We start from the raw sequence: 22368 nt of genomic DNA, 5'->3' as shown, positions 1-22368 counted from the left end.
AATATGTATGCCTCTAAATTTCTTTTGATAAGTGAAATTTTTAATAAATAGTGTATATAATTATAATTACAATGAAAATTGTGTATATAATTATAATTACAATGACAATTGTGTATATAATTACAATGACAATTAGCAATTACTAATTTCAAACCAAATTTTATTAACGTAAATTTAAAAAAATTATTTTACATTTACATTTTTCAATGTTTGAGAAACAACATTTCCTTTTCCAGGTACATGTAATGGAGTTCCTTTAAAACAGGCCACTAAATCATTGTTAGTCATTAAATCTGGAGCACAGGTTTCAAAAATCTTTTTCTTTGGGTTTAACTGAGTATCAGGAGCTCTTTCATAGCCTTCACAATAAACTAAGTCTCCAGGTACAGCATTAGGAGGTGGACTTAAGACTTCTACTTTTTCAGGTGTTGATGCACACATTACCATTGCCTCAGAAGTAATTCCCCTCATTTTAGCTGGTTTCAAATTGCACAAAACAACAACCATTCGATTTTGCATTTCTTCTATCGGTACAAATTTCACTAAACCTGACACAACGGTTCTTGGTTGAGGTTCTCCAACATCAATTTTTTCTAAATATAAACTATCTGCGTCTGGGTGTTTTGAAACCTCCACAATTTTTCCAACTCGGAAATCTAAACGTCCAACATCTATTGGTGCCTCAGCAGGCGGATTAGACTCATTTTTTACTGGTTTTTCTTTCTTTTGTTTCTTTTCTTTTTGGGGCTTCTCGTCTTGTTTTGTTTCTGCTTTAGCTAAAGTTTGGCTTGCATCAGAATCATTATTAACAGTAGTACTTAAATGCACAACCGGTTCTACTGATTGATACGGGATTGGTATTTGCTTTTTACCATTTTTAATTTCCAAAGCAATCAACTGAGATTTCGCTATATCTATTTGACTTGTTAAAGCAATATTTTCGGCTAACAAATCGCGTTTTTTTTTCGCTATCAGCTCAGATCGAATTGAATTAAGCTTGGGAATGAAAAGAATTTACCGCAGTCATTTAAAAATTTACGATAAGAAGTTATAATTGCTTACCTCTTCTTTTAAAGAATTTAGCAATTCCTCTGCTGTCTTGTTGTTTGAAATTATTTTTGGTAAGCTCATTTTTATGCTTGAAGTTAAACGTGAGTTAATTATTCGACTAAAACCAAACTCTAAACCGAGAAGTACTGACATTTACAATCAGAATATTTGTACATTTATGAATGAAATGAAATTTACGTGAAAATCCACACTCTTCAAATAATTTTTTCTCAGCTGATTTCTGTTGTTCACAATAGAAACTTTATAAAAATTTGTTTTAACAATGTTCAATGTAGTTAACAATAGGTCTTCTTGGTATAAAACTTGAAAAAGCTTTAAAAAGGTAGGAATGTAATGTTACTTGAAGCAAAAAGAAAAAAAATATGTACAACAGGACAAACTCAATAAGTAAATACACTTTCAAATTACACAATTTTAACAATTTTCAATCAATACTATATCTAACTCACACATAGAGTAAATTGAAACTTAACTATACAGTAGTGGAAGCCCATTAGTGTTGTATACCCTTCTTATCAGAAAAGTTAAACATCAGAAAAGTTAAACATCTTTTTTTAAACGAGGTTGAAACCTTAGTAATAGTAAGGTCATCATTGCCAACCAGCATTAAGAAATACTGGACGAATTAAGAAATGTAGAAGAAAATTTAGATGTTATTTCAGTCTTTTCCGTTATATCAATATTTTATAGTTTAATTTTTAAGAATCATTGTGAATGAGCTTATTATAATCGAGTCTTCTTCTTTTATTCCTGTCAAGTAACATAAAAATAATTTGTTGAACTGAAAAGGGGATTTCTCAAATAAAAATAAAGAAAACAATTATAGATTTCAGATATGACGAATAATAGTGAAGAAGACATGGAACAGAATAAAACGATTGATTTAACTGTTGGAGATGTTGAGTGTCCGGTTTGTTTGCAAACTGCCGTGCACCCAACGAAATTACCTTGTGGGCATATTTTCTGTTTCTTATGTTTAAAAGGGGTAGTAATTATAAGCCATCGTTGTGCTTTATGTAGAAGAGAAACTTCTAAGGAATCCATTGACAATCCGCAATTAGTTTATGGAAAGGGCAGTGTTAAAAATTCGAAACCTCTGGAAGATGGATATCAATGGTTCTACGAAGGTAGAAATGGTTGGTGGCAATACGATGAAAGAACAAGCAATGAAATTGAAAATGCGTATAAGTCTAATAACAAATCATGTACTATTTTTGTGGCTGGTTTCATTTACATAGTTGATTTTGATACAATGATGCAACGTAGACAAAACGATCCAGCAAAAAAACGAGGCGTTAAAAGGGACTTAGCAGTTGTTCCAAAAAAAGGTGTTGCAGGAATCCGTTTAGAAGAGAATCTTATTTCAAAAGGAAACAATTCTTCTAATACTGTGACAAATACAGGTCTAGCAAATCCACCACCACCTCCGCCGTCATCACCACCAACAATAACATCAGCACCTTCAACATCATCAATACTTCAATTACTTCCAAGAACATTCTCTTTTAGCGGAATTATTGATTTAACAAGAAATCGAAATAATGGCTCAATTAATACTCAACCAGGCACCAGTAATGTCAATAGCATCCGTAATTTTAATTTTGTAAATGCTGCTACTACTACAACGACTCCTACAACACCTACTGACCAAAATGTTAGTACAATTTCTTTAAATACGTCTTCAGATGATCAAAATGATATCGATTTTGACAGCGAAGCCGCTCAATCAAGGACTGTATCCAATTATATAGAACAACTACGACTTATTCAACGAAATGTTCATCAAATAACTGATGATAGTGACAGTGATCATGTTTAAAAAACAATTTAGATAAGTACATTATTTTGTGGAACAATACATATTGCAGAGATATTTTAATCAAAATCAGCTATAGTTCAAAACGCAAATAAACGAATTGAATACTAAATTTAATAAGTAGCATGTATGTATATGAAATTGCAGAAATGAAAGACTACAAAATCCTTTAGACAAATAAGAAAAAATTAATAATATTCATATATGTACGTACATATATATGTAGATTAATTATACAAAAATTTCCGAAATTCCTTTAAAAAAATGCAGTAACTAAACAATTCCTTCAGAAAATTTGGTCAAATATTCCTAACTGTTCAATATTATATTGTGTAATGGGAAAAAATATGTGATTTAAAAAATATTGAACAAATTAGTTAGTTAAACTTGAAAGGACATATTGAACATTTAAATGGTGTTGTATGTACTTATTAGGCATATATACAGAAATATATATATACATATTTTGTTAATTGCAGTTACATACTTACCTACATATATTGAAATTGTAAATAGCTGATAAAATATACAAAAAAAAAAAACAAAAACATAAATAAAAATGTGATAGAAGAAAAGATATTCAAATATAGTTTTCTTGAATATTTCTTTCATCATCATAAAATGAAAAATATTTAATTTTGCAATACATAACTTTTATATTTATCATTGTATTTTTAATTTGTTATTCATTACATTAGTATTTTCACACAAAGATTTATTTATTTTTTACATTTCATTATTATAAATTGAAAAAACATATAAATTATATTAAAATAAGTTTAAAAGATTTTCTATCGATCAAGCTAAAAAAAATATGTGGATATAAGTATAATTTTAAATTTCGTTTGATAAAAATGTATTTTATGTGCAAAGTAAATTTTATTACCGCTTATTTTTAACACGAATATTATTTATTTTATGTTTATAAGATTTAAAAATGGGGAATTCCTGAAATTGAATATTGGGCTGGTACATACATATACGTATGTAATTATGTTTGTAGGTGATATACATTTGTACATATGTATATGCTTACGTAGGTATACATATGGTAGATAAATAGAGGCATGTACCCACTATACTTATCAAAAAAATAATAAACTAAAGCCAATGGGAATCAACCGAATTTATGATACGATAATGATTAACTGAAAGCATAATGAAATGATGGGCAATAAATTGAAATAAGCCTATTTAAATTTTTTTTTAAGCGAAGTTTAGTTTTTTTTTTTTTACAAATACACACGTCACAGATTGTTAAGTAAAGAATAACTTTTAAACAAATTTTAAAATATGTATATATAAACATTTTTTATTTTCAAATAAAAAACATTTCCAAATTCAAATGCAGGTATATACTCTAAAACTTATGTGAATTTTTTTTCTGAATTTTTGCAAATTAACATTTGTTTATGTTTCAATTTTTGTAACCAATAATAGTTATTTGTAATTTGTATATACTTACATTGGTTTCTTTATCTGGATCCAACATAATATCGTATAAGAAAAGAGAAACAAGATTTTATGTTAACATATTTTAATAGAGTTTTATTTTTTTACATTTTAAGACATATTTAATTACCTATACTGATAAACTCATAATCAAATATATTTTTTATAAATCTTTAAAATATATTAATTTTTTAAATAATCTTGAATTTTTCTTTTACATTATAGATGAATGTTATAAATGCAATAAAATACTTTGATTGATTTATAAGTGTATTAAAGAACTGCATGGATGAAAACTATTTTGTTTTTGAAAAAAAAAGAGAAACTATATAATATGCTTATAAAACGTTATTGATTGAAATAATTGAATATTATTCCTAATTTAACGTTTTTAATTAACTTATTTTTTATAATTAAAATAAATAACAATAGATACCTATCTACCAACCTATCTAAGCAATGAAAGAAGGTAGGTATGTACCTATTATAATTTTAATGTAGTTTAATATATATATATAGACAAAATATTATGCAATTGAGTAATTAAAAACTATTATTAATTAAAAAACAATATACTAAAATAATAATTGTACTGTAATTTGTTTGTATTTCAAAAATATTGTAATTTTAAATCTTAAAAACAATATTAGAAATAATATAGATTTTAATCATCCGTGCTGTTCTTATATTTTATTAATTTTATATTATTATCAATTTTATTGTAATTATATAGAGGAAATAAAATGTATTACAAAAATATATTGCTTTCAAAGAATTTCGCATGTTAATTTTCCTTATATTTCTAACAATAATTATTATATTTAAATTTATAAAATATTAAGCAGCAATAAGTGTTTACAATAATTAAACATTATTTAAATAAAATTAATGAATTTTAGATAATTAATATATTTTTTTTTTTTTGTTTCTTTTTTTCTACGTCAATATACTTAAAACAATTCAACAATTTAATTTTTTTTTTTTATTTTTTCTTATTCTCAACCTTTATTCTTTGCAAAATTTTTTTCAAAGAAAAAAATAAAATATTGTGATGTTAATAAATTTATGTATATATTCAATCAAATTTAATAACAATAAAACTATTTACAATTAATTATATGCATGTTAAATAATTCTGCAGATATATATGAATATTGCATGACCTTCTAAATATTTTATTAAAAACAAAAAAACTAAGAGCTTACATACATAAATATTTAAGACGTTAAAAGTGTAGATGAAATAAAAAATAATTTTAGTGAAAATCCTTAGTGTATCACACATATCTTATGATAATATTCATATTTTACTAAAATAAATTAAATGAATCTATAGTCAATCGTATGATAAAATGTTTTAATTTTATTCTTTTTATTTTATGGAATTAAAATTTTAATTATTTATCTGAAAAATGAAATTTGATATTAAAAATTGCATCGACCATCATGTTACTTGCAATCTTTTAAAATGCGTTACTATATTTACAGCCTCAAAATTTGTTTTATTTTTTTTCTGGCAAGCACTTAGTAAAAGTAACACGATTTACATTACATTATAAATTTTCTTATAATTTTTTTGCATATTTATTTAAAATATGTATTATTTCCATAACAATATTTTATTTTTTCAAAAACAGAGACAGCTAAATAACTTCGATTAAGAAAAAAGAAATTATTAAAACTTATTTCAAAACTATTTAGAGATTTAGTGATTTTTATATTTGTTTTCATTAAAGCAGAATAAAGTTTTACCAAGCGTATTAATATTTTTAATTAAACTGAAACTGTCAAAATTGCATATTCTTTTAACAATCATGTATTATTATATATTTTATTTTCAATAATTTTAACTGATTCACATATAGATGCAATGTTTATCTGATATAATGTTTTTCTATATTTAATTTTCGGATATATTGCAGTTAGATATTAATATTTTTTAAAGTAAGATCAATAGAGCTTTTAATCAAATAATTTTGCTGTTTTGAGAAAATAGAACAAAGTTGTTAAACATATTGTATACTACAATTACTGAATCATTACTGAATCATTACTATATAATTCGTTGTAAAAGAAAACGTAAAGAATTTTAAATAAAAAAAAAATTTTCGCATGATTTTTCTAATTAGATTAGTTTTTTTTTTTAGGAATTTTAAATAAAAGTGTGTAAACTATAAAATTTAAATAAGCAATAAATCTTATCGAAAAGAGAGCTAAAAAATTTGACTAATTTCTTATAAATAAGATAAATTGCTTTTATTTTAATAATTAAGCTACACATAATATTAAAATACAATGTGATTTCGTGCTAAATTTGTAAAATCACTTCTTAACCATTTAGACATAAAAATTTTACAACGATCATCACGCATTCCAGGTGTGTATTTCCCTTTAAGTAATATATTACCAAAAATTGTAGCTAAAACAAATATAATTAATGATTATTTTAATTTTTGCATTAAATCTAATATTTCCTACCAATATCTCCGGCAATAACCATTTTTTGTTCAATGAGCTCTCTTAAAAACATACTGATATGTAAAAATACATTTTTACGGGGTGTTGAAAGTTTATTCAGGATAATAATACAACATTCAAAGTTTTCTTCATTCATAAAGGCTTCCTCATATGGGTATAATAGAGGTTTTTCCGGTGATTCTAATATCATTAGCAATGCTTCAGCGGTTGTCGGAAGAGTTCCAGCTTAAATAATAAACCAAATTGTAAAAAAAAAAATGATGAAAACTATTAAATTGAAATGATGAACTTTATACATACGAAATTCTAATGTTGACCATGTGTCTAACCAATCTCTAATTTCATTTATATTAGGACTTAAATAATATTTTCTATCAATGGTAAATAATGGTAAAGGTACATTCTTGTAGTTATTATACAAATTATCAATCAAAAGAAATATTTCCCTCGGCATTGTTACTTTACATTGGGATGATTCAACTGAATTTTCCTAAAATCAACAAGTTTTTCATAACAATGGTAGTATGGTATAAATACATTGATTTCTTATTAACATGTTAATTTTCTTACAATTTCCATCAATTCCTTAAAAGTATATTCAGCGATTGGGCGTTCAATTCGGCACAAAGTTTCAACAGAAAAACCAAAACAACTTGCTTTATACTCTCCCATAATTGTAATGAAAATATCACGACCATCTTCAACATGCAGTACTAATATGTCTAGCGGTATTTTACCCACACTATTTTTTTGTTTATTATGAAGATGATTTACAAATCGAGAATCCACTGTTAATTTTATACGTATGCTTAAACTTGTACCTATATAATTGCAATAAAAATTTCAATAAATATAAATTAATCAACTAAACAGACAGAAAAAAAAAACCTGTTATCAGATGCCCCTTTTGTGGTTCAACCGTTAACCAATCTTCACAAATTTTTTTCTTATCTACTTCACTTTTTGGTTTAAATGAAAACTTGACCGGTAAGTGACAATTATTTGCTACTGTGAAATCGCGTATCATCGGTTCATTGAATGTTACAATATCAAAATCAATATCAGTCTTTTCTACAGTTATTTGTGGTTGATTATCATTTTCATATTTATCAACTCGCTTCAATACTTCTTCATGAATACGTTTGTATTTCTTTTCATCTTTTGTTTTAATCTGCAAATTTTTATGAATATTATAATTTAAACATTGTAAAAATGACAAAGATTTACCCCTGTGGAGAAAATCGCGTAAACCGGTTTATGGTCGCTCATACGAATTTCCATCACACTGTTATAAATCAGTTGCTCTATTTTGTCCCCTTTCCACAGTATTCGATCACACCAAGCCGGGGCACGATTTTTTTCACTGCTATCCCAATTATCTGTTCCCGGATCATATTTATAAGTAGGCCGAAAATTAATTTTTCCTTCTGTGAAACCTTTGAAAACGTTATATTCTGCCATTTCTCTTCGTAGTTGATCAAATTTGAATAAGGAAGTATTGTCATTATAATTTAATGCTATGCCAGTATATTCCGTTATGCGGTAATTAAGATCGCCAATCCAAAATATATGACTAAAAAGAATATTGAATGAAATAAGTGATAAGCATGTACATATAGAGCATACTCATGATCCTCAATTGACTTCTTTGTACCATCATGTTCTGAAAATAGACAGTAACGCATTATTTCTGAATAGTCTCGATTTCGACGTTCAATTTCATTCATGTGAGCGGCCAAATGAGAATTTACAAAACAAATTCTAGCTTCATTCAATGTCAAGCTAACTGCAACACCACCTTTGTTTCCCATAAAATTTAAAGCTCCAGTACCGACACTTTGAGTAGAATATCTTATAACATTTTGTCTTAGTTCTTTTTTCACAAAAATTGATAGCATCATTCCTACCAAACGTACAGATGTTAACTCTTCGTATTGGGCATCTGAATGTAAATTATCTTTGAATTTTCGACTAAAAATATGAGTAAAATGAATAAAAAGTACAAAAATTATGTTATGAATTTTACATCCAGATAGGATCAGGTCGGCTCTCACTAAAAGTGACAGCTTTAGGCGACAGATCCATTTCCTGTAAAGCTACAGCGTAGATATCTGGTGCTAGATCAGTTGCTGCTAACCACGCCTTTAAGGGATCATCATTACATGGTTGCCCATTTATATTCCATGTGGCACAATATATCCTTTAAAAATAGTTTTAATTACAAATGATTTAAGTTTTTAAAATATTTAAGTGTCACCTATAATTTTTAAAAACTATGTATTCATGTTCATGTTTTTTTAGTTCATCTTGAAATTTGGATTCGCCTTTTTTTAACGGTTTTGAACCATCGGCAATATATCTGTCGATAGCTGTGTAATCTTGAGTTCTATACGATTCAAGCCAAGAAAAACTGATTGTTTGCGGTTCCGAATTAGATATTGCACCCACGGTTGTTGGTGATAAAACAACCCCTGTTGTAGCAGCATTATTCATTATTTCTTTTTGTTTTCTACTTTTATAATCTAACTGAGCACTTTGTACTTTTGAATAAAATAAATTAAAAACATCCATACTAGTTATATAATAACTAAACTTCGCTCTACTACATGTTGTCACAAGCTCAAATTGTAAATTTGAAATTTTACCTTTAACATCTAAAAATTTTCTAGTTTAGTAAAATGTGGTACAATAAAAGATGTATATGTATATAAAATTTAACCTGTAATTAATTGAAAATCATCGTTAATTGCGTATATACAATCAATAGTTAAATCAGAAAATGTACGAGGTGGTAGTCTTGTAGTTGCAAATGAAAATATTCCGTAAGTACCAGTTGAGGAGACAAGAGCGAGTAATCTATCAGCCATTTCATTAGCAATCACTTGATAAGCGTCCAAGGCCTACAACAAATGAAAGATAAAAGTTTATTTATGTTTTAAGAAAGTTAATTGCAATTTTATTTACAGCTAATACAATTTCTCCCCGTTTAAATTTTTCCTGTAAGACTTCCATAGTCAAATCCATAAATTTATTATCTAGCTTATTAGAAGCTCCAGATATTGCATTAGGTATATTTGTTTTATTTAGAGTATCTGAAAAATACGATTCATCAACTTCAGTAGCCGAAGTAGTAAAAAATGTTGCTCCTTTTGTTTTCTCCATTATATCGATCAAAATTTCTAAAACAAAGTAAAATATTTTTAATATAAAACTTGTCATCAACTAAATATTTTTATTTATATCTAATTTCCATCTCACCTTGAATTTTTTTTTGTTTTGTTCTACAATTTCACTAATTTAATTTCGAATCTGTTTGTTTTGATATGATAGGTGTCATCATATTTCAAGCTCCCAAATACATTTAATTTTTAATAAAAATTTATTTTTTCTTCTTTCTTGTTTCGTTCTTTATCTTCCTTTATTCCAAAAAGATAATTTTGGCAATTTTAGTTTTAGTTAATTTTAGTTACGAAAAATAATCTAATTCTATAAAAGCGATTGTTCACTAATTTGACGTCAAAATTAAAATCGACACCTTCAGTTTTTTCGAGTCTCAAAAATAGGTTTACAATTTTGTTATAGGTACGTTAGTGTTATAAGTCTGTGCGTGCACACTTGTAAAACGACAACTAAAAATGAAAACCAGCCGTTCAAACTCAGAACAAAGATATAGTGCACATTATAACAATTAATAAATTATTTAAAAATTATAAGCCTACGTCAATTAAATTTTAGATATCAACAAACAAATACTCTAAAGTTATTTTGTAGTGTATACATAATTATGTAGTCCATGAAAACATATTCTGTTTTTTTAATTATATAAAAACAGAATATTTTGTGAAATTGCTAATTAATTTTAGATCACTCGTGGATTAATTTTAGATCTTTTCGTTTAAATATCTCTATTAAGTGAAATTACTGCTTGAAAAATAAATGTGTCAAGCTAATATTGGTGGAAATTATTTTATTCACGGTATTTGATCAGCCTAATTAGAAAAAAGCAGTTTTGTATTCGACACTCGCTTTATTTAAAAAGTCAAAGCAATTGTAGGAAGTACAAAAACAAATGTAAAATGACATTGACAAATTAGTTTTACAATTGAAGTGGAACAGTATTTTTAATTCTATTTTATTTTTACATTCAAAGGTTATCTACAGTTTCTTTTTTTCTATCTACCTATACAGACCTATCATAATTAATTTTTAAATAAATATTTACAAAATGAGTGACGACAGTTCAGAAGAAGATTTTGGATTTGACTGGGTCCCATATAGTCAAAGAAAAGAATGGGCAGATGTTGTTCCTTTAAAGCAAGATGATGGTGACAACCCAGTTGTTATGATAGCGTATAGTGATCGCTTTAGAGATGTTCACGATTATTTTAGAGCCATCCTTACATCTGGTGAAAAATCAGAAAGAGCTTTGAATTTAACAAAAGATGCTCTTAAATTAAATGCGGCAAATTACACAGTTTGGCAATATAGGCGAGATATTTTGAAGTATTTGCAGTATGACTTAAATGTTGAATTAAATTATGTAGAAGATGTAATAAGACAAAATCCAAAAAATTACCAGGTATGGCATCATCGTCGCGTCATAGTTGAATGGTTAGGTGATGCTTCGAATGAGTTAGCATTAACAGAAACTATTTTAAACATGGATGCAAAAAATTATCATGCTTGGCAGCATCGCCAGTGGGCAATAAAAACTTTCGATTTGTATGAAAACGAATTAACATTTGTAGATCGTCTTATTTCTGAAGATATACGAAATAATTCAGCATGGAATCAAAGATTTTTTGTGCTGAAGCATTTGGGTTTAACACCAGAGACAATAGAACGTGAAATAATGTATACAAGGAATCGAATACAGATTGTGAAAAATAATGAAAGCTCATGGAACTACTTAAGAGGCATATTAAAACATAACAATGGAAAGCTAAATGAATACCCCGAAGTTATAGAATTCTGTGAAGAACTTTTCAACAATCAAGTTAAGTCACCGTACCTATTAGCATTTTTAATTGATTTGTACATTGAAAAATATTCTGAGGATGAAGAAAAAAGTTCCGCTGATGCCGATAAAGTCTTGGACTTATGCCATATAATGGCTACACAATACGACATTATAAGAAAAAAATATTGGGAATATATAGCAGGAAAATTTAAAAAAGAATTTAAAATAGATGCGTAGTGTTAATAAGGAATAAAGTAAATCAAAACTTAAAATGAATTTTATTAGATTGTGTGATATGAATTATCAAAGTTTATATGTAAATTTATAATTTTAATATCTTATTTGTATATCATTTAAATAGATTTATCATCACAGATAAAATTCTTATGATAACAAGTATTTTTTTAATTAAAACAATATCATTTTAAATATAAAATTCATATACGTGCTATTATAACAACAATAATTGGATTTAAATCAGATCTTTATCGTATATTTGCTTTCTTATTTCTATAGAAAAACCAAAATCTTTATGCAAAGCAGTCTTTAAAATAATCGTTTGTTCGACTACTTTTTGTAACTATCAAATCATTTTGAGTTTTAATTTTGCTTCCTTCCGAGTTAATTGAAATAAGTAGGATGGTCGCCAGGGTTGCTTTTTTTTAATTTTCCATAATAAACAGATTTTGAATGTAATACCACCAAATTATTATTATTGGGTAAAAAAGTTACACAAGCGTTTTCAAGTGAAATTAATCGTGTTAATACCTCACAAGTTCATTTTTGTAATCTATGTATATATCTTTATTAGCACTATATTATTATTTAATTTTTGTGTAGCGAGGAAAGTTATTATGTATTTTATTTTCCTATATTTCGATAATTTTTTTCATTATTGTAAAGGCTATTTTATTATTTTTCTGACTAACATTTTTTACTAAACATTATTATGATTGTACGTAAGCAATCCATACGTTAACAATTTGTCGAATTTGGTTCTCTCAGTATTGAATGATTTAATGAACAGTATTGCATGATTTTATTTGATATTAAAAAACTTTGTCAATATATTTAGTTAATATTGAAATTGTAAAAATTTGTTTTTATAAAAATTCAAAGATGGAGAAAAAAAAGAAAATGATATTACTACGTTTGTATCTTGTCAATGATTCTACTTAACCTTTCTTTTAATATTGAACAACTAAACCTAATGATTTGATTGTTACTTGACCTTTTGTCTTATTATTATTTAAATACTACAGCTTACGTGATGTAAGATCACGTCAACGTATTTGCCAATATCCAATGAAATATGTTTTGCCATATTATGGAAATAACTGCAAAAGTAAAGTATAGTGACAACGGCAGCTCTGTTTATTATTTTTAATTCACAATAGAATTAGATGAGAAGCATTGTTACGTCATCCATGACAATTAACAATTTTTTTGACATATTTGATTGAATTAAACTTCACTTTGTACATTTATAAAAATAAAATTTTATTAGTCAAGCTCGAGATTTCTTTGGATATATAAATGATTGTCGCGGTATATTCAAGACATAAATTTATAAATACATATAGTGGTTTTCATGTAAAAATAAATAAATTTAATAAGTTCTATACATAAAAATATAAAATTCTAATTGAAATTTAAAAAAAGAAATTAAAAGTTCTTCTAAGAGAAAAAATACAATTTAAAATAAAAATTTATGTTCAAAGTGACGTCACTTTTTGGTGATTGTCGTCTCTAATGTTTGGAATGGAATTCTCTAGTTTTGCAAAATATTTTTTAACTTCAAGGTTAAATGAATTTTTGTAAATGTATTTATAATCATAAATTTAAAAAAAAATATACTTATTTAATCGTAATATATTCTATTTCTAAATAAAGAAAATTTTGACAACTTCTTACAAGTAAATTTGTAAAAAAGTTAAATTAGAAAGATACATAGGTAATATACATGTATTATGTATTTATAACTACCTACGCAGTGAGTTTACAAATTTTCGAGACTACACAATAACTTTATGGTACTAATAACAAAAAAAATTGAAATAAAATTTAAACTCATTATAAATACATATTTATAATAATGTAAAATTTAAAATTAGTAATAAAAGTAAAATGTATTAAAAAAATTTAATGCGGTAAAAAATTGAAAAATCTATAAGATAATTGAGTAAATTTAAAAAAATATTTTTAGTATCAGCTGTGAGATAGGTCAACCAAGTACCTACGTAGTTCTAAATTATATAAGTGTATCATTAATTTATATATTTGTAGAATTATTAAACGCTCATTCATACGAAATATCCTACAAGCTTAATATGTATAAGAAATTTTAATAACAAATTAAAATTTTTCTTTGAATATTGTGAATAGTTTCATGATTTTGCATTTGTCGTTTGATTGTATTTACGAACGCTTTTAAAACGCAAATAGTACGCTATTTTTTTTTTTTTTTGATTTTTTAAAAAATTAAAAATAATATTCGATTAAAAAATTAAAATTTTATACCCAACTAATACAAAAGTAATAAAATATGGGAAGTGTTTGGAAACGCCTTCAAAGAGTTAATAAGCGTGCCGCTAAATTTCAGTTTACTGCCTCATATCATGAATTGAGAGTGGAAACAACAGCAAAATGGTAATTATTCAATTAAATATATTATATAAGTTATATTATATAAATACTTTATATACTTTTAAACAATATTATTCTGATGTGGTCGTTGAATGTTAGTTCATAACATACATAGATACTTATATATTTAATATTTAATACAAAAAATTGATTAGGTAGGTATATAAAATTGATAAGATAATTTACACCTTACGTGTTAGGCATATAAAATACCTTATTAAATTAGGTTTAAATACCTTATTAACTTAATATTTAAATTTATTATAATAAATAATTTGATAATCTAGTAAATTTAAGTAAGATAAGTTTAATTACTTATTTTCTTAATTTACCTTATTTTGAATTATAAGCCATTTAGTTTGTTTAGTTTGTTTTTTTCATAGTTACTTGAATAGAAAGAATTGCATTAATTGTCTTTAACCATCAATGAAATTGCTCAAACATCTAATAAGAGGTACACCTTCCTAACTAACTGATCTTTCAAACAAATAATCGAAAGTAGTTTTCTTGAGTTGATCATTATGGAATTTGTAATACATACTTAACTAACTAATTAGTTAAGTAACGTAATAGTTTAATATACTTAATTAACCTACCTACCTACTTGTACTTACTTTTATAATAATTATTAGCTGAGCACAAATATCATCTAATTAAATAAATTTATGGTAGTTCGATATTTTTATTCGAGTATTTATATATATATATTTATATCATAATATTGATTAAATAATATAAAAATATAGATAGATAGGTATATAGATACTCACTTATATAAAATTTAATATAACCTAATATAATCTTTTCATTACTACCCCTAGTAAGTGTTACTTCGCTAATATAATTAGGTAAAATAGATATTTATGCTTAAGTATCTAGTGTAAGTATTTAGTGTATTCAATTTTTTCGGATTCTTAATCTTATAAAGTATATGAAAAATAATGCAAGTATTTACTTATATACTTCTTTAATCTTTTTACAAAAATCCTTAATATTAAAAACTTTCTTTAGAATGGTTATCTTAAATTTTTGTGGTCTGTATAAATAGCACAGGTACTATTTACTAGAGTTTTTAAATAAAATATAACAATGAGTTTCTACTAAATTAAGTATTTCAATTCACATTAAAGTTTTCTCGGGATAAATTTTAAAATAAAAGTTCTAACTTTATGAATTGAAGATCCATAAATTATTTTCCATTATTAATTGATCAGCAATAAAATGTACTTAAGTATATAAGTATAACATATCTTTTTTGTGAGTAAATTTACCTCACAAGACGTTTTTGATCTTGAATAAAAATTTGGGCACCTACTTACCTAGGTGAATAAAAAAGTTATTTTGCTTAATAATTTAAGTTAATTATTTTTCATTGTTTAAGTATACCGCTTTTAAACATCCACTTAGAATTTTGTTTCGGTATAATTAAATAATGAATTTCTGAAGTTAAAATATCAAATTTTCATTTCTATTTAGTTTAAAATATTTGTTTAATGCATAATAAAGTAAATGAATGAGTTTATGATAAAAAACAAAACAATATTCTTACATTTAAAATGCAAAACAAGTTTTTGTTAATTAATAAAATTTACATACTTACTTACTTTCAATTAAATTTTTATATAAGTACTTAATAGAATATTTATTTGAAAACTCATAAAAGCGCTTACATTAACTACATTCAAATAGTTATGAATTTTTGGATATAGTTTTGCCGTTATTTGTCATGTATTACTTATTTACCGAGTAGACTTAGAGTATTGTAGAACAAAAACATGGGCATAAACTCTAACGTTATGGGGCGATTTTTAAAATATTTATAACCTTATTGTTCTGTGCAATGTAGTCGCTTTTATTAAACATTAAAGATTAAATAATAAAATATAATTTATTTATATTAACTTATAACTCCTGTATGTTCATAAAATCTAATTTTATTTATTAAAAATTGAAACAATAACTCAGACTAGTCAACTTATTCAGAAAAGAAAACCCTGAAACTACAGCTTATGTGTACTTATTTAGGTATAGAAGTACTCATAAAGTCATAATTGTATGTAAACACCTACCTACATAAGTATACATATGTATGTAAATTTTTTCACACTACAAGGAAATAAAAATCGCTTTAAGATCTTTCATAAATGAACGAGACTATAAATGAAAAAAAAAATGAGCTCCAAGAAATAAGTAATTAAAAAGCGTAACTAACTAGTTATTATCCTTTGTTTACATATGAATAGAGTGAGTGAAACTCAATTTAATATAATTTATATACCTATACTGATCTACGTGTATGTAATGTAAGTACATTTATTTGTATAATTTTTATGTGAATACTATTAAATATACTTGCCCATATGCATACTTTGAATATATAATTGTAGTTGAACTTATAGTATATAAAAATACAAATTTGTAATAATAAAGTATAATTCTTATTTTAGTTATTTCTTAATTCGCATAAGTACGTATGTGTGTATTATATGAACAATAAAAACTATTTATTATTTTAGGTTATTCACAGGCATTTAAGTATGTACCCTGTTTATAATAAAAAACGGTAACAAAGACAACGGTTTTTTAATTTTTATTTTATTCTTTATTTATTTTTTTTTTTTGGAAAATTGTTGAAGCGTTAACTACTTATACTGCTTTATTATATAACTAAGTATTTAAATATTTTATATATGCAAAAATTTTAGATACCGGTGTTATAAGCATAATTTTTTAATTAAAATAAAATTTTGTCAGGATTTTCCACTAAGTATATATACTTACGAGTATATACATATGTATAGCGTATTATAAAAAAATATAAGTATAAATATATAAAATTACTCAGAAAGCAAGTCATTGTCCTTAACCTTGAGATATTGTAGTACATAGATTTGAGATATACTCACTTACTTGTTAAAAAAAATAAGTAAGTAAGTATATAAAATTTTAATAATATTAAATTGAATTATTTACAATAAAGGTTCATAATTCATATTTGAATTTTTAGTGTACAATATTAAATGTGGGTAGGTACCTACCTACATACATACATATATACAATAAATTATAAGTATATGGCGTTAATGGAATAGATATGTGGACAAAAAAAGGTTATTGTATTAATTAAATTAAATTCGGAATTTTTTTTACGTAGACATAAACTATAACTTACTTTCAAATATTTTAGGCTAGGTACTTTAGTGAGTTCATAATAAATAAGTATTAAAAATATTAATTGCCTTTTTACATTAAAAAAGCTCAATTACAATATTTGATTTACTTACTTAAGTTATTTATATTTATTTTAGTGAGTCGAAATATAAGATCTTAAAAATATTTTAGATTTAGAAATTTTCAAACTCTACTAATTCACTTAATTAGCTAAAGAAGTTCAAAGTGGAAATTCTTCCGTACAAAATATATATAGTTTAAATGAGCTACGCCATACAATTTGGTATAGGCTGCTTAGCAGATTCGCTTTTACAAAAATAATTTTGAAGTGTGGTAATTTGGTCCTGCAGTTATAACAGCAAGAAAATATGCAATAAGAGATATGCATATAATATATGCATGTATGTAACTGCACTAAATTTTAGAAATAAATGTCATTCGAAATTTTTTGTATTTTTATTTAAAATTCAAAATTTCCTCGTATTGATAGTATTGTTGCAATGCAATATATTTCCCTTGCTCAATAAAATTTCCCAATTTTTTTTTCTTTTTTTTCAAAAATTGAGTAATTGTTTTGATAAATTTTAATAAGTTACGAGTATACTCAAATCTTTTCCTTTTGAACGTGTTAACCAAAAAAACAAAATGTTGTATAAAGTTGTCAAATTATGTAACAATTTTTTCTCAGCGAAAATGAAACCTAATAAGAAAACGGCACTCTTTATTGGATTAAAAATTGATATTAAAATATTTTTTTGGTATACTATTTACTTACTGAGCAGAGTTTATAGAAGCACAAATATTTTCTTAATATTTGAGTCATAAAATATTTTTACATTTAAGTATGTCAAATAATCGACTAGGTGTATACTTACTTATTTTAATTAATTAAAAAATTAGACCAGTAATTTAAGTAAAAATTTTATGGCTTATCAATTTTCATTAAAATTCGCATTTGTTTTTTAATTAAGTAAGTACCCAAGTAATTACCTACAGAATTAAAGAAAATTTATGTACATAAGAACACTAATTTATTTTATACTATATCGTAAGCAAAACCGAAGAAGGTGTTCTAAGCAATTCGTAGTACAGGTACCTAAATGTCAATAAGTATACGTATAAAAGCTTATTGATCGAGTATAAGAATAAATATTGTACTCATACTAAAATAAATAATTTTTTTTTTAATTTTTTTTTAAATTATAAAAAAAAACCGAAACTTTCTGTTATAATATAAGTTTAATTAACGTTTATTAATGTATAACTAAATTTCATTCGCTTGCAATCAATTCAATTCTCATTCCATTCCATTAAAATCCAATTAAAAAATATACCGTTGAACATAGGATTTTTTAATTTTTGTATCCTCAAAAAAACAAAATTTTTAACCTTTTTCTCTTTTGTTACAAATCCAAACGTACGTTACATCTATTTATATATACTTACTTACATATAATCATATTTATGAAACTGTAAATTAATGAAAAATATTTTCATTTCTCTTTCATAATAGCAATGCCTTAATGTTTGCTCAAAAATCCATTAAGGGTTCATAAATTTCTATTTAAATTGACTTAATTTTGATAATGTACGATATAAAAAGTAAAGAATACAAAAATTCAGTTTATATTTCAATTTATTTCTTAGGGATTTCTTTGATTTTACTTTTATACCTACTATTTACCACTATACGAATATAAAAAGGATATTTTATATATTCTTTGGCTCCATCCAGGGCCACGGTCAAAAATAAGTAATGCCTTTTATATTTAAATTTTAACTTTCTTTTAAGTACTTACGCCAAAAAGAAAAAGAAATAATTTGTTGGTATTCGTAATTTTAGTACCAATATAAATATAACAATTTGATTATTAGAATTGTAAAATAAGACATTTACTAAGTAATATAAGAATTTATTGAATTTAGTAAGTGTGTTGGAATTTCAAGTACATTAGAAAATACTTATTTTATTAAAATATAAGTAAGTAATTGAAATTAATAGAATTCGTAGATGAAATTACTTATGCACTCTCACTTATCTATCGAAAAACGATGTAATACTTACTGGAACATTTTGCAACTAATGAAACTTTATAATATATAAAATCTAATTTTCTTGTTAATCTAGAAGGGATAGAGACTTTTTTGAGCAAATACTTATAATATACTTACCAAATAATGTATATGGAAATAACAATGGCGTACTATACAGTGTATCTTATGCGTATTGAAAAAATTTTGTTATTAATTAAGTTTTCTCGGTAAGCAGGAGCACATTGCAACATTTTTAAGGGAAACTTTGAAATATTTAATTACTTATAATTAAAAAAAAATATTTTTTAATACTTCACCTACTTATAAATAAGTAACTAGCAACTACTAACAATAATTAACTTGATATTCCCATTTTACCAAAATTTTTAAAGTTTGCATTTTAGCCAAAATCTTTATGTATACTTTTTTGAATAAATACACGATGTGAAATTTTGAAACGAAAAATTCTCTTTCAAGCATTTGACAAATTTTCGGGGGTTTTCTTTGTTTAATACATACATAAGTATTCATATATTTTACATACTTATTTAATATAAGTTGTAAGTATATATTGTATATTAGTATGTAAGTTTATGTACCAAGCTTTGTACAAAATTAAGAATATCAAAAAATAATTTTTAAATCACATATTTATTTATTTTGTTTTTTCGCCTTAATTTTGTACACTAATAAAAAATTAAAAATATTGCGATAATTTCAGGGTATAAACAAAAATAAGAAAATTATATTTAAAAAAAACCATTCAAAGACTAGGTAATAGAAAAGAAAGAAAAAACTCACACAGAAAAAGCAAATCGAAACAAAATTAAAAAATCGTCGCAAAATTTTGTTGAAGTAGAAGGGGGTTTTGTGGGAATGAATGAACAAAAATAAATAAAAATGTTCACAATAAATTTCTTTGTTTATATTTGCATTTTTCTCTATGGTAACGCATGGTTAAATTCAATTCATTTTCTAAACTCACCCTAACTCTCCTTCTTTTTGGTTTTTTTTTAACAAATAAACTAGTTAGATACTTATGTATGTATAAATATTAGAGTGGAGCGTTTTTATTTGCATTTCGTGTTTGTCAAACACGGGGAATTCCGAATTTTTGTGCAGTATGGTCTAAAAAAAAAATAATTTTGAAATTTTTAAATTTAAAATAAACAAAAATTTTTCATTGTTTGACTAAAAAGTAGTGAGGAGAAAAGACACTGCCCGACCAAAGAGTGTGGTCAAGTGGTTCAATGGATTTTGAGTCAACGAGTTTAATTTATATTTTAGCAGAGTATGTACATATGTACATATATGTATATAAATTCCTGAAAGTGAAAATATTAAAATTAAAGGCAAAAGACAACTGCGAGTCATGTGAACACTTGCAAAATACATTATTCTTAGGACCTAGTAAATTTAGTCTTTTCTCGAACCATAAATGATTTTACGAAAACAAATTTTTCGCGTTTTTCCTAATATGAGATATACATACACACATACAAATTGTGTATGTTTAATAATTATAATATGAAAATTTCTTCATGTATTTTTTTAAAATATGTATGTAGAAGTTCTTATTGTTGTCTACTGAGTATACTAAAATTTTCCTACACAACAGTATTGTATATATATATATGTATGTATGAATAAGTGCTTACCGCATTTCTCCATAACTCTACTCAAGTATGAAATTGTATACAAATAATCAGTAAAAAGTTCAATTTTTTTGGATTAAAATTGAAAAAAAAAAGTAAATAATAATAGAACCTAAAATAATAATATCAAAATCAAGGTTAAGTCGAAAGTATATAAGTACATATAGATTTATATGTAAGTATGCACATATATTTTTGAAATTATGCAAAAATAAAATTTTTTGCTTATAATAAATTGCGGTTTAACTCACAATCGCAACAACAAAATACTTACATACATATTTATAGAAAAAAAAACAGAAAAAAAAAATTGATAGTTCTTTTGACCTTCGAGCTTAAATTATTCCTTGATTCTTGTTAAATATTTCCGATTCAAATTCATATTTTGTTTGTACTTTGGGAAATTTTTTTTTTAAATAATTTCCTTTTATAAGTATATACAATAATTTATTTATTTATTTATTAGCAAAATATGTAATTTTGTCTTATACTTTTGTAGGAATTTTGTATCTAAGTAGGTATTTTATATTAAGAATGTGAGCCCTTATTTATTATTTATATTCAATTAAAAATTAATGCAAATGCACAGATGTTTTTTCAAATTACAAGAGCATAAATTTGATTTTTTTTTCTTTGATTGAAAGAATTTATAAACAACAAGTAGAATATTTAGGCGAAGATGAAATATTTGAATTTTTATATTTTCAACAATGATTGATTAGAAATCAATTAATATTGTCCTTACTCCTTGGGTTAATAAATAACTAGTAATTATGATATATACATATGGGCATATACGTATTTCAATTAAATCAGAGTTTTAAAATTATGGATTTAAAAGTGAGGAAAAAATTTTGATTTATAATTTTATCGTGTTAGCATCTTTTAATTTTTGTTTTTAAAATTTAATTTTGTAGGCACTGCAATATAGGTCTTTCTTTCGAAATTCAAATTATATAAAATTTTATGATTCTTTTTTAAGTTTATAATAGTTACTGAACTGAAATAATCTTTTTTTTTGTTTTCGCGGAAAAATTCGGAAAAATTCTGAGAAAAAGCGGAAAAATTGTGATAAAATTCTCAAGA

General features: G+C 24.8%; 5 protein-coding genes across 8 annotated transcripts in view; 3 read left to right on the top strand and 2 right to left on the bottom strand.

Moving 5' to 3' along the window:
* Positions 1-139: 139 nt before the first annotated feature.
* LOC129606692 (aminoacyl tRNA synthase complex-interacting multifunctional protein 1) lies at positions 140-1268 on the bottom strand. The gene is made up of 2 exons (XM_055517157.1): positions 1063-1268; positions 140-996 (listed from the first exon to the last, which is right to left on the bottom strand). The coding sequence occupies exons 1-2, from the start codon at positions 1201-1203 to the stop codon at positions 184-186; spliced, it is 954 nt and encodes a 317-aa protein (XP_055373132.1). The 5' UTR covers positions 1204-1268; the 3' UTR covers positions 140-183.
* A 572-nt stretch (positions 1269-1840) lies between these two features.
* Positions 1841-3441, top strand: LOC129606684 (E3 ubiquitin-protein ligase rnf146). The gene has a single exon (XM_055517120.1). It carries the CDS (start codon positions 1907-1909, stop codon positions 2888-2890), a length of 984 nt encoding a protein of 327 aa, XP_055373095.1. The 5' UTR covers positions 1841-1906; the 3' UTR covers positions 2891-3441.
* Positions 3442-6568: 3127 nt separating this feature from the next.
* On the bottom strand, positions 6569-10339 carry LOC129606659 (type II inositol 1,4,5-trisphosphate 5-phosphatase). The gene is made up of 12 exons (XM_055517086.1): positions 10075-10339; positions 9781-9995; positions 9536-9716; positions 9074-9470; positions 8843-9016; positions 8443-8787; positions 8044-8389; positions 7705-7987; positions 7387-7637; positions 7117-7306; positions 6817-7041; positions 6569-6757 (listed from the first exon to the last, which is right to left on the bottom strand). The coding sequence occupies exons 2-12, from the start codon at positions 9976-9978 to the stop codon at positions 6624-6626; spliced, it is 2724 nt and encodes a 907-aa protein (XP_055373061.1). The 5' UTR covers positions 9979-9995; positions 10075-10339; the 3' UTR covers positions 6569-6623.
* Positions 10340-10923: 584 nt separating this feature from the next.
* LOC129606689 (protein farnesyltransferase/geranylgeranyltransferase type-1 subunit alpha) lies at positions 10924-12158 on the top strand. Its single transcript, XM_055517152.1, has one exon. It carries the CDS (start codon positions 11042-11044, stop codon positions 12011-12013), a length of 972 nt encoding a protein of 323 aa, XP_055373127.1. The 5' UTR covers positions 10924-11041; the 3' UTR covers positions 12014-12158.
* Positions 12159-13305: 1147 nt separating this feature from the next.
* Positions 13306-22368, top strand: part of LOC129606650 (EH domain-binding protein 1) — a 63695-nt gene continuing 54632 nt past the window's right edge. For all 4 annotated transcript variants that reach the window (XM_055517071.1, XM_055517073.1, XM_055517072.1 and 1 more), the window contains exon 1: positions 13306-14425. In XM_055517071.1, coding sequence (XP_055373046.1) covers positions 14322-14425 — 104 coding nt within the window. In that variant the 5' untranslated portion in view covers positions 13306-14321. The remainder of the gene's footprint in view (positions 14426-22368) is intronic.

The sequence above is a fragment of the Condylostylus longicornis genome, unplaced genomic scaffold (assembly GCF_029603195.1).
Source record: "Condylostylus longicornis isolate FDR11 unplaced genomic scaffold, ASM2960319v2 ptg000020l, whole genome shotgun sequence".
In the NCBI taxonomy this organism is placed as follows: Eukaryota; Metazoa; Arthropoda; class Insecta; order Diptera; family Dolichopodidae; genus Condylostylus; species Condylostylus longicornis.
This window is presented reverse-complemented; position numbering and strand designations above follow the sequence as displayed.